Source organism: Gopherus flavomarginatus, chromosome 1 (assembly GCF_025201925.1).
Source record: "Gopherus flavomarginatus isolate rGopFla2 chromosome 1, rGopFla2.mat.asm, whole genome shotgun sequence".
In the NCBI taxonomy this organism is placed as follows: Eukaryota; Metazoa; Chordata; order Testudines; family Testudinidae; genus Gopherus; species Gopherus flavomarginatus.
In genome coordinates, this window is record NC_066617.1 from 230665543 (window position 1) to 230678863 (window position 13321).

Below are 13321 nucleotides of genomic sequence, written 5' to 3' on the forward strand. Positions count from 1 at the left end.
TGAAATATAAAATAGTCAGTATATAAAATATAAACTACTCAAAAGTACTGGATATTGTTTACATGTTAATATTGGTATGTCAAATAGCCTTTACTAATTTGGTCACACTTACTGCAAAGGATCCAATTATAGATTGTTTGTTTGTTTATAAAGGGTTAAGAATTAATACATTTTGAATACATGTTTAATCAGTTGTTATAAATTGTTAGAACAATACTTCAGAAGGTTGCTTGAAACCATGGTTCATGATAATACTGATGCATCTGTAACAATGTATAGCATCCTCTTTATGTCTCTAATGGGCATATAACATTTACATTAGTTATTAATTCTCCGTAAACTTTTTATAACAGCACTATTAACAGTGACTAAATTGTCAGTGGCTCTTCAATACACCAAAATGAACATGCAAATACTATCCAATATTAAAGCTTTTACATGTTAACAAACATAGTAGATTCATATATGGCTCGTGTAGACACCACAGTTCTTCTCCGAGTGTGTCAGTATGACTCACTGGTAGGTGTGCATGCACTTGATGCATATGAGACTGGAATTTGTTTGAATAGCAGTGTTGGTCGGAGCCATGTATGTGCCCAGTGCTGCCTCATGAGAGCATAAGGGCCAGAGTGGCTAGAACCTTCCCTCAGTTCCTGCTTACCACTCCTGGCTCAGACTTCTGCTCCAGAGAGGAGGGAGTCAGCTGAGGCTCATTACTAGATGCCATGATTCTTCAATGGCCTTGAGGCCTCTATATGCCTTTCTGCTGATTCCTCTGATTCCCAGGGGAATATCCAAGATTAGATGTGACCAGGCTGTGATCATCCCTGTAGCCTCTTACTGGATGAGACAGTTCTGGTGTCAGATCTATTGTAGATGTTTGAAGTGGCCTCTTAGCCAGCTCCTAACCTACTAAACACATATCATCTTAGAACCAAGGTCAGATACTGCACCCAGACTCACAGTCATAGCACCTGATAGCTTGGTGGTCGGCTGGTTGAGCACTACTTGCAGAGACTGCTCCCTATGATTCAATAAATTCTCAGACAGAGCTGGAAACTTTCCACCATGAAGACTTATGTCCCAAAATGAAAAAGATTTTCTGTGTGGGAAGCCCAAAACAATATGGACCCAGTTGAGGACCTGGCACTGAAGATTCTCAACTATATGTTGCTCCTGAAGCATGCAGCTCAAGCATTTTACACTCTCAGGTTTCACCTTGCAGCCATATTGGTGTGCCATAATCTGGTACAGTCATACTCTTAACTTCTCTCATTTGACAGTACTGAAATTCCTCCAGGGCCTCCTTAATACTTAAGCTCTGGTTAGACACCAACGACTATGTGGGACCTCAGCATTATCCACCTAAAAACTTATGGAGCCTCCTTTTAAAACACTGTTGGATTGCTCATTACACCACCTACCATCAAGATGGAGTCTCTGGTGACCATCCCTCAGTGCAGAGTGTCAGTGAGTTCTAAGCTCTCATAGCTGGACTGCCTTTCACATCCTTCCATAGCAATAAAGTGGTGTTGAAATCACACCCCAAGTTCATCTCTAAAGGAGTCTTAGAATTTCACTTGAACCAATTAGTCACCCTACCAGTCTTCTTCTCCAAGCCACATTCGACTCTAGGAGAAAAGAAGCTGTATACTAGGATGTATCCAGGGCTTTGCTCAGTGACCTTAACAGGACCAAGCCTTTCAGGCTGAATCCAAACCTCTGGACGTTTCTGGCCTATCAAAAGGTCAAGCCATCTTGTCACAGAGACTTTCTAAGTGGATCACAAAGTGCATTTCCACCTGCTATCAGATGGCTGATGAGTCTCTCCCTCTCAAATTCAAGACGCACTTCACCACAGGCAAAGGCAGCAAGTTTCCAGCATCTCTTTCAGTCTCTGAGGTCTGCCAGGCTGCAACCTGAATCAACCCACTGACTTTTGTTTAAATATTATATCCTTGACATGGCAGCCAGATCCCAACTTTGGGAGAAGATTGCTGTTTAACTGATGCAGCTGAAACTTCTCACTCCTACCATCCAGAGAGGTTACTGCTTGCTGGTCACCTACAGTGGGATCCACGCTGACACATAGTCACAGGAGAAAGAATGGTTATTTACTCTACAGTAACAGTGGTTCTTTGAGAGGTCATCAATGTGGATGCCATGACCTGCCCTCCGTCCCTTTTTTTTTTTTTTTTGAGTCCCTGGCTAATACGAGCTTTGAATTGTGAGGGAACTGAGGGAGAGTTGCAGTTGCCCCAACCTTTGGGTCCTTGTATGGGTACACAAGAAAGCACAGAGTGCAGGCACAGCCGTGAAGGACATAGCTAGTCAAAAAACTCTGCTATCCCATGCATGAGACACATGCCCTCTTACAGTGGCATCCACACTGACTACAACATCTTGAAGAACTGCAGTTACTATGGGGTAAGTAGCCATTCCTTATCAAACAGATCTCCATACATGACATCAAGAGAGGGCATATAGATTCATACTCAGGACTTCAGATTCCACAATTTCCTGCAGGCTCAATGTAGTGAGCTTAATTATTGACAGTGGGGACACACTTTATATTGAGGTGTCAAGGTGTCACCCCCACCCTGAACTTTAGGGTACAGATGTGGGGACCTGCATGAGATAAACCCTAAGCTTATTTAGCAGCTTAAATCAAGTAGCTGCCACCACCAAATGATTTAAACAAATGTTTATGGGAGAGTCATTTGGAAACCTTGTCTTCCCCCCCAAATATTTCTCCAGTCTTTATCCTCCTTTTCGTGGCAGGATTGAGGTTGATTCACCTCCCACCAATTCCTGGTGAGCCCAGATCCAAAAAACTCTTGGATCTGAAAACAAGGAAAAATCAATCAGGTTCTTAAAAGAAGGCTTTTAATTAAAGAAAAGGGTGAAAGGAATACCTCTGTGAGATTAGCATGCAAGCTACTCTCACAGACAACAGCTTCAAAACACTGAGGAGGTCCCTCTGGGCAAAAACCTTAGTTTACACAAAGACATCCAATTTGATTCTCTCTCTTATGCAAAACTAAGTCACAAAAGAAAATAAACATAATCTAATACATTCCTTCTCTAAACACTTACGACTTTTAAGAAATGTTAGATGGCTGATTCCTGGATCCTTCACTCCAACACAAACTTTTTTGAACAGACAAAAGACTGATTTCCCTCCTCCCTCTTTGAAAACATCTTGTCCCCCCATTGGTTCCTCTGGTCAGGTGTCAGCTAGGCTATGTGAACTTCTTAACCCTTTACAGAGGAATTAACCCTTTAAAAGAGGAATTAACCCTGGACTGTCTGTTTATGACATGAGGATGCATTAATAAATATATTTTTGAATTGGAACGTCTGCCATTTGATTGCAGAATATAGTGTGGTTAAGAAAACCCTCCATTATTGGAAACACCATTAACTCCTTAGGCTCCCAGGAGAGAGCTTTTCTCTGCAAATAGGAAGCAGGCTCCATTCATGTTCTTTCTTCAAACAATAAATATACTACAATGTTCGTTTTGTTAAAAAGGAAAACCAGCTTAATCTCAGTGACTTCTTGTCATATCTTTGTATTAATATTTTAAAACACACAAATATGTTTACATCCAGATTCTGCAAACACACGTGAGCAGCACCACTGACCTCAATGGCACTACTCACATGTATGTTCATAGGACTGAGGCCTGTGTCACAGTGAAGCATTTTCTTCAGCACCGAGCACAGTCCTAGTCCATGATTAGGCCTCTGAGGTGTTATGGTAATACAAATAATAAATAATAATAATACATAGCTTGTCCACTACTCTGGTGGGCTAAAAAAGGCAAACATTGAGGGAATCATCTTTATACTTTAAATAGCTTTTTACAGATAAGTGATTGAGAGGGACATTAAACATTGATTATGTTGCTTTATCTAATTTTAGTATATGGGCAAAGTATATGTATTGAATTACATTTGTTCTGTGGGTATGAATTTCCTTAGCTTTTACATTTCGTATGCAAGTATTTAGAAGACCAATTTTTGTTCATAATCACAATTTATTTACTAGGTGATATTTATCCATGATGTTTCTTCCACTTACCGAGTGCCAATCCTTTTGGAAGAACAAGGCATTATTAAATATTTTAAACAGAGATTAAACCTACCTATTGATGACCAACCAAGTGATCTTCTTTTCAAATGGAAGAAAATGGCAGACAGGTATTGTAACTCCTGTTATGTTTTCTCAAAGTTTTAAAATCATTATGAATATAAGACTCTGGGTCAGGTCCTCAATTGGCATAAAGTTCCACTGTAGTCAGAGTAGCAACGCTGACTTATGCCTGCTGAGGCTATGGTTCTCTGTGTTTAAAAACGTGTATGTTTTTTATTTCATCTTATTTTTAGAAAAGAAACATTTGTTAGAATTAGGGCTGTCAAGCAATTAAAAAATTAATCACAATTAATCGCACAATTAAAAAAATTGTGATTAATTGTGCGATTACTTGCACTATTAAACAATAGTAGAATACCATTTATTTAAATATTTTGGATGCTTTCTACATTTTAAAATATATTGATTTCAATTACAACAAAGAATACAAAGTTTACAGTGCTCACTTTATATTTATTTTTGATACAAGTATTTGCACTGTAAAAAACCAAAATAAATAGTATTTTTCAGTTTATCTAATACAAGTACGGTAGTGCAATCTCTTTGTCATGCAAGTTGAACTTACACATTTAGAATCATGTAAAAAAAACCTGCATTCATAAATAAAACAATGTAAACTTTGCATGTCCTGGAAGTCCACGCAGTCCTACTTCTTGTTCAGCCAATTGTTCAGACAAACAAGTTTGTTTACATTTGCAGGAGATAATGCTGCCCACTTCTTGTTTATAATGTCACCTGAAAGTAAGAACAGGCATTCTCATGGTACTGTTGTAACTCCTGGTCTACACTACGCGTTTACATCGATTTTAGCAGCGTTAAACCGATTTAACGCTGCACCCGTCCACACAACGAGGCCCTTTATATCGATATAAAGGGCTCTTTAAACCGGTTTCTATACTCCTCCCCGACGAGAGGAGTAGCGCTGAAATTGATATTACCATATCGGATTAAGGTTAGTGTGGCCGCAAATCGACGGTACTGGCCTTTGGGCAGTATCCCACAGTGCACCATTGTGACCACTCTGGACAGCAGTCTGAACTCGGATGCAGTGGCCAGGTAGACAGGAAAAGCCCCGTGAACTTTTGAATTTCATTTCCTGTTTGCCCAGCGTGGAGCTTTGATCAGCACGGGTGGCGATGCAGTCCCAAATCCAAAAAGAGCTCCAGCATGGACCATGCGGGAGATACTGGATCTGACCGCTGTAAGGGGAGACAAATCTGTTCTATCAGAGCTCCGTTACAGAAGACAAAATGCCAAAGCATTTGAAAAAAATCTCCAGGCTATGATACAGAGTCCACAGCACAGTGCTGTGTGACAAGCGTAACGGAAAGCCAAAGAATCAAATGGACGCTCATGGAGGGAGGGAGAGGGTACTGAGGACTCCAGCTATCTCACAGTCCCCAGCAGTCTCCAAAAAGTATTTGCGTTCTTGGCTGAGCTGCCAGTGCCTGTAGGGTCAAACACATTGTCTGGGGTGTTTCAGGGTATAGCTCGTTAATTTACTCCCCTCCCCCCCCCCCGTGAAAGAAAAGGGAAAAAAATAGTTTCTTGACTTTTTTCAATGTCACCCTATGTCTACTGTATGCTGCTGGTAGACACGGTGCAGCGGCAGTGAACAGTAGCATCCTCTCCCTTCCCTTCCCCGGTGGCAGACGGTACCGTACAAAAGGATTGATAGCCATCCTTGTCATCATCCCATGAGTGCTCCTGGCTGGCCTCAGGTGAGGTCGGCCGGGGGCGCCTGGGTTAAAAATAGGAATGACTCCCGGTCATTCCCAGTAGATGGTACAGAATGGCTGGTAACCGTCTTCATCATAGCAACTGGGGGCTGAGCCCCATCAGCCCCCTCCCTTTCATGTGTAAAGAAAAGATTCTGTACTGCCTGGACTATCATAGCAGCGGGATGCTGGGCTCCTCTCCCCCGCACCATTTAATGTCCTGCCTGAACTATCATAGCAGCTGGAGGCTGCCTCCCCCTCATTTTATCTCACTAACAAGTCAGTGTTTCTTATTCCTGCATTCTTTATTACTTCATCACACAAATGGGGGGACCCTGCAACGGTAGCCCAGGAGGGTTGAGGGCAGAGGGAAGCAACGGATGCTGTTGTTGCAGGGGCACCCCCTAGAATGGCATGTAGCTCATCATTTCTGCGGGATCTGACACGAAGCGGCTGTGCTCTCTGGTTCTCTGGTACACTGGTTCTGTAGTACACTTGCACCATATTCTAGGCAGGACTAACTCTATTTTTAGATACCATAAAGGAGAGATTGACTCAGGGAGTCATTCCCATTTTTGTCTTTGCGCCCCCAGCCGACCTCAGCCAGGGGCACCCATGACAGCAGTAGATGGTACAGAATGACCGATTACCATCATCTGATCGCCAATTTACAGTGGCATGGCAGATGGTACAGAACAGCTGATAACCGTCTCTGCTGTTTTGCAAAGGCAAATGAATGCTGCTGTGTAGCACTGCAGTACCGCGTCTGTTAGCAACATCCAGTAGACATATGGTGACAGTAAAAAAAAGCTGAATGGGCTCCATGGTTGCTGTGCTATGGCATCTGCCAGGGCAATCCAGGGAAAAAGGGCGCGAAATGATTGTCTGCCATTGCTTTCACGAAGGAAGGAATGAGTGACGACATTTACCCAGAATCACCCGCGACTGTTTTTGCACCAACATGCCTTGGGGTCTCAACCCAGAATTCCAATGGGCGGGGGAGACTGCGGGAACTATGGGATAGCTACGGGATAGCTACCCACAGTGCAACACTCCAGAAATCGATGCTAGCCTCACACCATGGACGCACACCACCGAATTAATGTGCTTAGTGTGGCTGCGTGCACTCGACTTTATACAATCTGCTTTGCAAAATCAGTTTATGTAAAATTGGAATAATCTCGTAGTGTAGACATACCCATAGCAAGATATTTACGTGCCATATGCGCTAAAGATACATATGTCCCCTCATGCTTCAGCCACCATTCCAGGGAATGTGCGTCCATGCTGATGACAGGTTCTGCTCGATAACAATCCAAAGCAGTGCAGACTGATGCATGTTCATTTTCATTATCTGAGTCAAATGCCATCAGTAGAAGGTTGATTTTCTTTTTTGGTGGTACAGGTTCTGTAGTTTCCGCATCAGAGTGTTGCTCTTTTAAGACTTCTGAAAGCATGCTCCAAACCTCATCACTCTCAGATTTTGGAAGGCACTTCAGATTCTTAAACCTTGGGTCAAGTGCTGTAGCTATCCTTAGAAATCTCACATTGATACTTTCTTTGTGTTTTGTCAAATCTGCAGTGAAAGTATTCTTCAAATGAACAACATGTGCTGGGTCATCATCTGAGAATGCTATAATATGAAATATATGGCAGAATGCGAGTAAAACACAGCAAGAGACATACCATTCTCCCTCAAGAAGTTCAGTCACAAATTTAATTAACACATTATTTTTTTAATGAGCATCATCAACATGGAAGCATGTCCTCTGGAATGGTGGCCGAAGCATGAAGAGGCATAAAAATGTTTAGTATATCTGGCATGTAAATACCTTGCAATGCTGGCTACAAAAGTGCTGTGCAAATGCTTGTTCTCACTTTCTGGTCACATTGTAAATAAGAAGAGGGCTGCATTATCTCCCATAAATGTAAACAAACTTGTTTGTCTTAGCAATTGGCTCAACAAGAAGTAGGACTGAGTGGACTTGAAGGCTCTAAAGTTTTACATTGTTTTGTTTTTGAGTGCAGTTATGTAACAAAAAGAATCTACATTTGTAAGCTGCACTTTCACGACAAAGATTGCACTACAGTATTTTATGAGGTGAATTGAAATATACTATTTCTTTTGTATATCATTTTTACAGTGCAGATATCTATAATAAAAAATAATCTGCACTTTGATTTCAATTACAACACAGAATACAATATATATTACTCCTGAGGGAATTGTGGGCAGAATTTTAATTTTTTTGGTGCAGAATGTTTTAAAATTTTGCAAAATTCTGCAAATTTTATTTGTCAAATAAATGTGGAGGCTCCAGCGTGGCCAGGCTACTGGCTGCACAGAGGTGGAGATCACTGTGCAGCTCCCTGCTCCTGGAACACAGACTCCGTGGTGAGGCTGCACCCAACCCTGACACAGTGCAAGCACCGGACCTGCTCCAGAGACACTCCAGAGACCTGCCCCTCCATGCCAGGTGCACCAGGTGTGGGCTGGCAGGCTCAGCAAGGCAGGATCCAAGTGTGGAGGGGCTTAGTGTGGGGGGAATCCAGGTGTGGGTTGAGAGGGTTCTGGGTGCTGGCAGCTCAGTGGGGGATCCGGGTGTGGGGGGATCTGGATGCACAGGGGCTTGTTGAGGGGTTCTGGGTGCAACGGTAATGGGACTTTGCGGGAGGATCCTGGTGAAGGTGGTTGGGGCTCAGCGGGAGGGGGAGGGTCTGAATGTGGGTGAGGATAGAGCTTAGCAGGGGGGTCTGGGTGTGGGGGGTCCAAATGCTGGGGGAGTGGGGCTCAGTGGGGTTGGGATCCAAGTGCATCTGGTTGGGGCTTGGGAGATGGGGATCTGGGTGCAGGTTGCTCATCGGGATTGTCCGGGTGCAGGGGGCGTGGGGCTCGTTGGGGGGGTTCTGGGTGCAGGGGGGGTGAGGCTCGGTGGAGGGGTCTGGGTATGAGGGGGTCTGGATGCATGGGGATTGTATGGATGACAGAGTAGCTCCCTGTTCAATGATCCCACCCCCTGCAGCTGAGGAGCAATGGGTGCGGGAAGTGAGGAGGGGAGATGAAGAGGTGGAGAGTTTGCAGAGCTTCCTACAGCAGGGGGAGAAATCTGGGAGTGGGTCTGACCCAACCCCGGATGCCATGGGAAGAGGAAGTCCCATCCTCCCGAGCCCAGCCAGGACGAGCAGCTGAGCCCGGTACAGGGTAGGAGTCACCAGCCACGTCTTCCCCAGTCCTGCCTCAACTCCACAGTGATATACCTCTCTGCCGGCTGCCCTGGGCACTCAAAATATACTGCTGGGAAGGGTTTCATGACCGCTTTTGTGGCTTCCCTTTGCTTCCCACTCAGAAAGTCATTTTTCTGCAGGGAAACAAAGACATCTGCAGGGGACATAAATTCTGTGCATGTGCAGTGGCACAATTTGAGTGATTGCTTATGTGTATTCCACAATAGGTGTGTGTGCTTGCCACATGCACCGGTGTCAGAAGTTTTTCCCCTAGGAGTACCCATAGGGGAGCGCTCCTAGTGACCCCTGGAGTGGCGCCTCCATGGCGCAGTATAAGCTGTGCGCTCCCCCGACCTCAGTTCCTTTTTATCACCAGTGAACGTGCTTTGGAACTGCTCTGCTCCAGCTTTGCTGCAGCTCGTCCCCAGAACTCTTCGTTCAGTGTATGGTACCTGTAGTTAGTAGTTTGATTAGTTTTAGTTTAGTTTAGTTAGCGTGCCCAGGCTGGGGCATGCCCCGGGTTTTAAGTCCGCACGCAGACTGTTTATGCTGTTTTGGTGAAACCCATCTCAGTGGTTGCTGCAAGATTTGCAAGTTTTCAAGCCTTGGACTGAGAGAGAGAGATATTAGGCTCCATGCCATCCTGATGGAGTCGGAGTTGACCCTGACTCTGGCACGCCGCTCCGAGTCGGCACCAGGTACTGCGGTGTCAGTGCGTGGTGACCCCCCGGCACCATCTACCAGTCGGCACCTCTCCCCATCTGCGGGGCATATCAAGGTTAAGGCAAAGGCTAAGAAGAGGCCTTTGCGGCTGCAGCACCGGAGCAAGACTGGGGGAGAGGCTAGACCCGTGTTGGGCAGTCCTCGGTCCCCATTGGCCTCTAGGCTTCCAACTCAGGTTCAAGCAGAGTAGCCCGGCCCATTCGGAGCAGGTTTTCCCTGATGTCCAGGTGCTCTCCACACCAGAGGCCCTGCAAGCAGCCCGGGATGTTATGTCCATGCTAGTACCAGGAGCACCACCAATGTTGGCCCTGCACTCCAGAGGCAAGCTGCCACTGGAATCTCCACAGGCGCCCCCGACTCGGTACCGGTCACTGGTTCCCAACACCGTTCGCTGCTCACCAACCATCCCTTGCGTTGGTGTCCTCGAGGAGCGGACACCAGCAGGACTGAGTCAGATAATGCCGAAGGTCCTCATCTCAGAGGGCCATTGTAGCCGGTTGCAACACGAACGTTGATTCCTTTCCCGTTTGTTGTCTCGCTCCAGGACCCCGCCACGGCACCACTCCTGCAGCCCTGGGTGTCAGTTGCCGTCGCTTCGCTGTTGCAGATCCACTCCCCATAGCCGACTGCGGAGCAGTTGCTACCATCGGTGCCATTCTGCCACGTCAGGGTCATGGTCTCATAGGTCAGCACCGCTCCCGGTGCCGCCGCTCCTCCCAGTCCGGGAACAGCGGCAGTATATCAGCCCAGCCTCCCTTCGTAGTCGTCCATCGATGGGTTAGGCCAGCCAGACCGAACCATTCCGCCGGTGCCACAGCACAGTACTACCACTGGGCACTGTGACCCCTGACACAGCCCCCAGTGAGGCCTCATTCAGTGGCCAGAGCCTCGGAACAGCCGTCGGCCTCCCTCTCCCAGCCTCCGAGGAAGGAGTCGGTGGGACGTGCATCTTTGGTGCTGTGCCTGGAGAGTGACCAGGTGGTGGATCCTCCAATGCCAGTGGACACGCAAAGTATCTTGCCTGCCTCCTCATCCTCCCCTGAGGAGGCAATTACAGCCCCTTCATCCTGCAGAGGACTCAAAGCTATTGAAAAGGGTGGCATCAAGCCTCAATATTCAGGCAGAGGAGGTGGAGGAGCCCTCAGACTCCCTTTTTAACGTCCTGTCCCCCTCGGTACTGGGTAGGGTGGCCTTGCCACTCCACGTAGGGGTGGCGCAAATTTCAAATACGTTGTGGCAAACCCCAGCCTCATCAGCCCCCATCGCTAAGAGAGTGGAATGCAAGTATTTTGTGTTCACCAAAGGACATGAATACCTATACACCCTCCCTGCTCCTAACTCTCTGGTGGTTGAGTTGGTCAACCACAGGGAGCGGCAGCGCCAACCAGCCCCCACTCCGAAAAATAGAGATTCAAGGAGGATGGATTCATTTGAGAGAAAAATGTATTTGTCCTCAAGCTTCCAGTTATGGGTGGCGAACCATCAGGCTCTCTTGGTCCGGCCTGAATTCAATCTATGAGGCTCGAGGACTCCCTCCAGGAGCATGATAGGAAGGAGTTCAAAGCTCTGGTGGAGGAGGGTATAGCACTGCCAAGGCAACCCTGCAGACAGTGTTGGATGTGGGCAGATCACTTGAGCAGGGATTTCGCCTCTCAGCATGAGTGGCCTCTTCACCAGAGATGGTGCACAGACTTTTCCAAGAACTGTGTTCCAGGGGAACTCCTCAGGTGGACCTGTTCGTGGCTTGGCAGAACCGTTGCTATTCTCGGTTTTGTGGGGGGCGCTCAGACGGGGCGCTATCTCCGAGGCCTTCCTCCTGTCCTGGTCAGGCCAGTTTCTCTAGGCCTCCTCATTCCTGCTGATTGTCAAGGTCCTGGAAAAGATAAAGACGGACAGGGCCTGTGTCTTCCTGATTGCCCAGGCAGCATTGGTGTGGAACCCTCACGAGCCTGGTGGTTGCCCCATCGTGGCCATTACTGTCCCGCCTGGACCTGCTCTCCCAGGACCACCTCCTCCACCCCAACGTAGCAGCTCCATGTCACGCATGATTGCTCAGTGGTTAGGCTGGGAGGAAAGGACGTGCTCGGAAGGGGTTCTGCATGTCCTCTTGGAAAGCAGGCAACCCTCCATGCGCCGAGCCTACTTGGCAAAGTGATCCTGATGGGCAGCTGAGCGGGGCGTTTCTCCCGTGGCTGCCCCGATCCAGCTCATCTTGGACTACCTCCTTCACCTTAGAGCCCAGGGCCTGGCACCCTCATCCATCAAGGTGCACTTGGCGGCCATATTGGCCTTCTACCCACCAGTGCAGGGGCACACGGTATTCTCCCATGCTATAACTGGCAGAGTCCTTAAGGGATTGGATCGTCTCTTCCCGTATGTTAGGCATCCAGTCCTGCAGTGGGGCCTGAACTTGGTGCTGGCCCGGCTAACGTTTGAGACACTAGCTACGTGCTCCTGGTCGCACCTTTCCTGGTGGCGATTACGTCAGGCAGGTGGGTCTCAGGGCCCTGACTTCCGAGCCCCCATACACGGTTTTCCATAAGGACAAGATCCAGCTCTGCCCACATCCTTCGTTCTTCCCAAAGGTGGTCTCCACCTACCACATGGGTCAGGACATTTTCCTGCCGATCCTCTGCCCCATGCATCCGGCGAGGAGCGCCACCTCCACAAGCTGGATGTGAGATGGGCTCTGGCTTTTTACCTGGCGCGGATTAAGCCATTCAGGAGCCTTCTCAGCTGTTCATCACCTTGGCCGAACATATGAGGGGTCGGCTGATCTCCACTCAGCGGCTCTCCAACTGGATCACCTGCAACTGGATCACCTGTTACGACCTGGCGGGAATCCCTCCACCATCGATTGTGAGGACACACTTGACTAGGGCACAAGCCTCGTCTGCTCCCTTTTTAGCCCATGTCCCCATTCAGGACATTTGCAGGGCTGCCACATGATCTTCAGTTCACACATTCACCTCACATTATGTGATTGTCTCCCAGACCAGGGAGGACGTCAGGTTCGGCAGGGCTGTGCTCCATCCCGAGAATTTATGAACTCCTACCCACCTCCAATCACTTGGAATCACCTATTGTGGAAAACACATGAGCAATCACTCGAAGAACAAAAGACAGTTGCCTTTTCCGTAACTGGTGTTCTTTGAGATGTGTTGCTCATGTCTATTCCACATCCCACCCTCCTTCCCCTCTGTCAGAGTTATCTGGCAAGAAGGAACTGAGGATGAGGAGAGCGCACAGTGTCCCTTATACCACGCCATGGAGGTGCCACTCCAGGGATTTCTGGGGGCGCTTCCCCCCTACGGGTGCTAGGGGAAAAACTTCTGGCACCAGTGCACATGGTGAGCATTCACACCTATTGTGGAATAGATATGAGCAACACATCTCGAAGAACATCAGTTACGGAAAAGGTAACTGTCTTTTCCCCCAGGAGTAAGATATGAAAAAGTAGAAGAACATTCAAAATATTTAATAAATTTCAATTGTTATT

The 13321-nt window shown here is 47.2% G+C and overlaps 1 protein-coding gene across 4 annotated transcripts in view; it reads left to right on the forward strand.

The window, feature by feature from the left end:
* Positions 1-13321, forward strand: part of CTPS2 (CTP synthase 2) — a 165507-nt gene that overhangs the window by 44778 nt on the left and 107408 nt on the right. For all 4 annotated transcript variants that reach the window (XM_050963699.1, XM_050963701.1, XM_050963700.1 and 1 more), the window contains one exon: positions 4052-4203. In XM_050963699.1, the coding sequence (XP_050819656.1) occupies positions 4052-4203 (152 nt within the window). The remainder of the gene's footprint in view (positions 1-4051; positions 4204-13321) is intronic.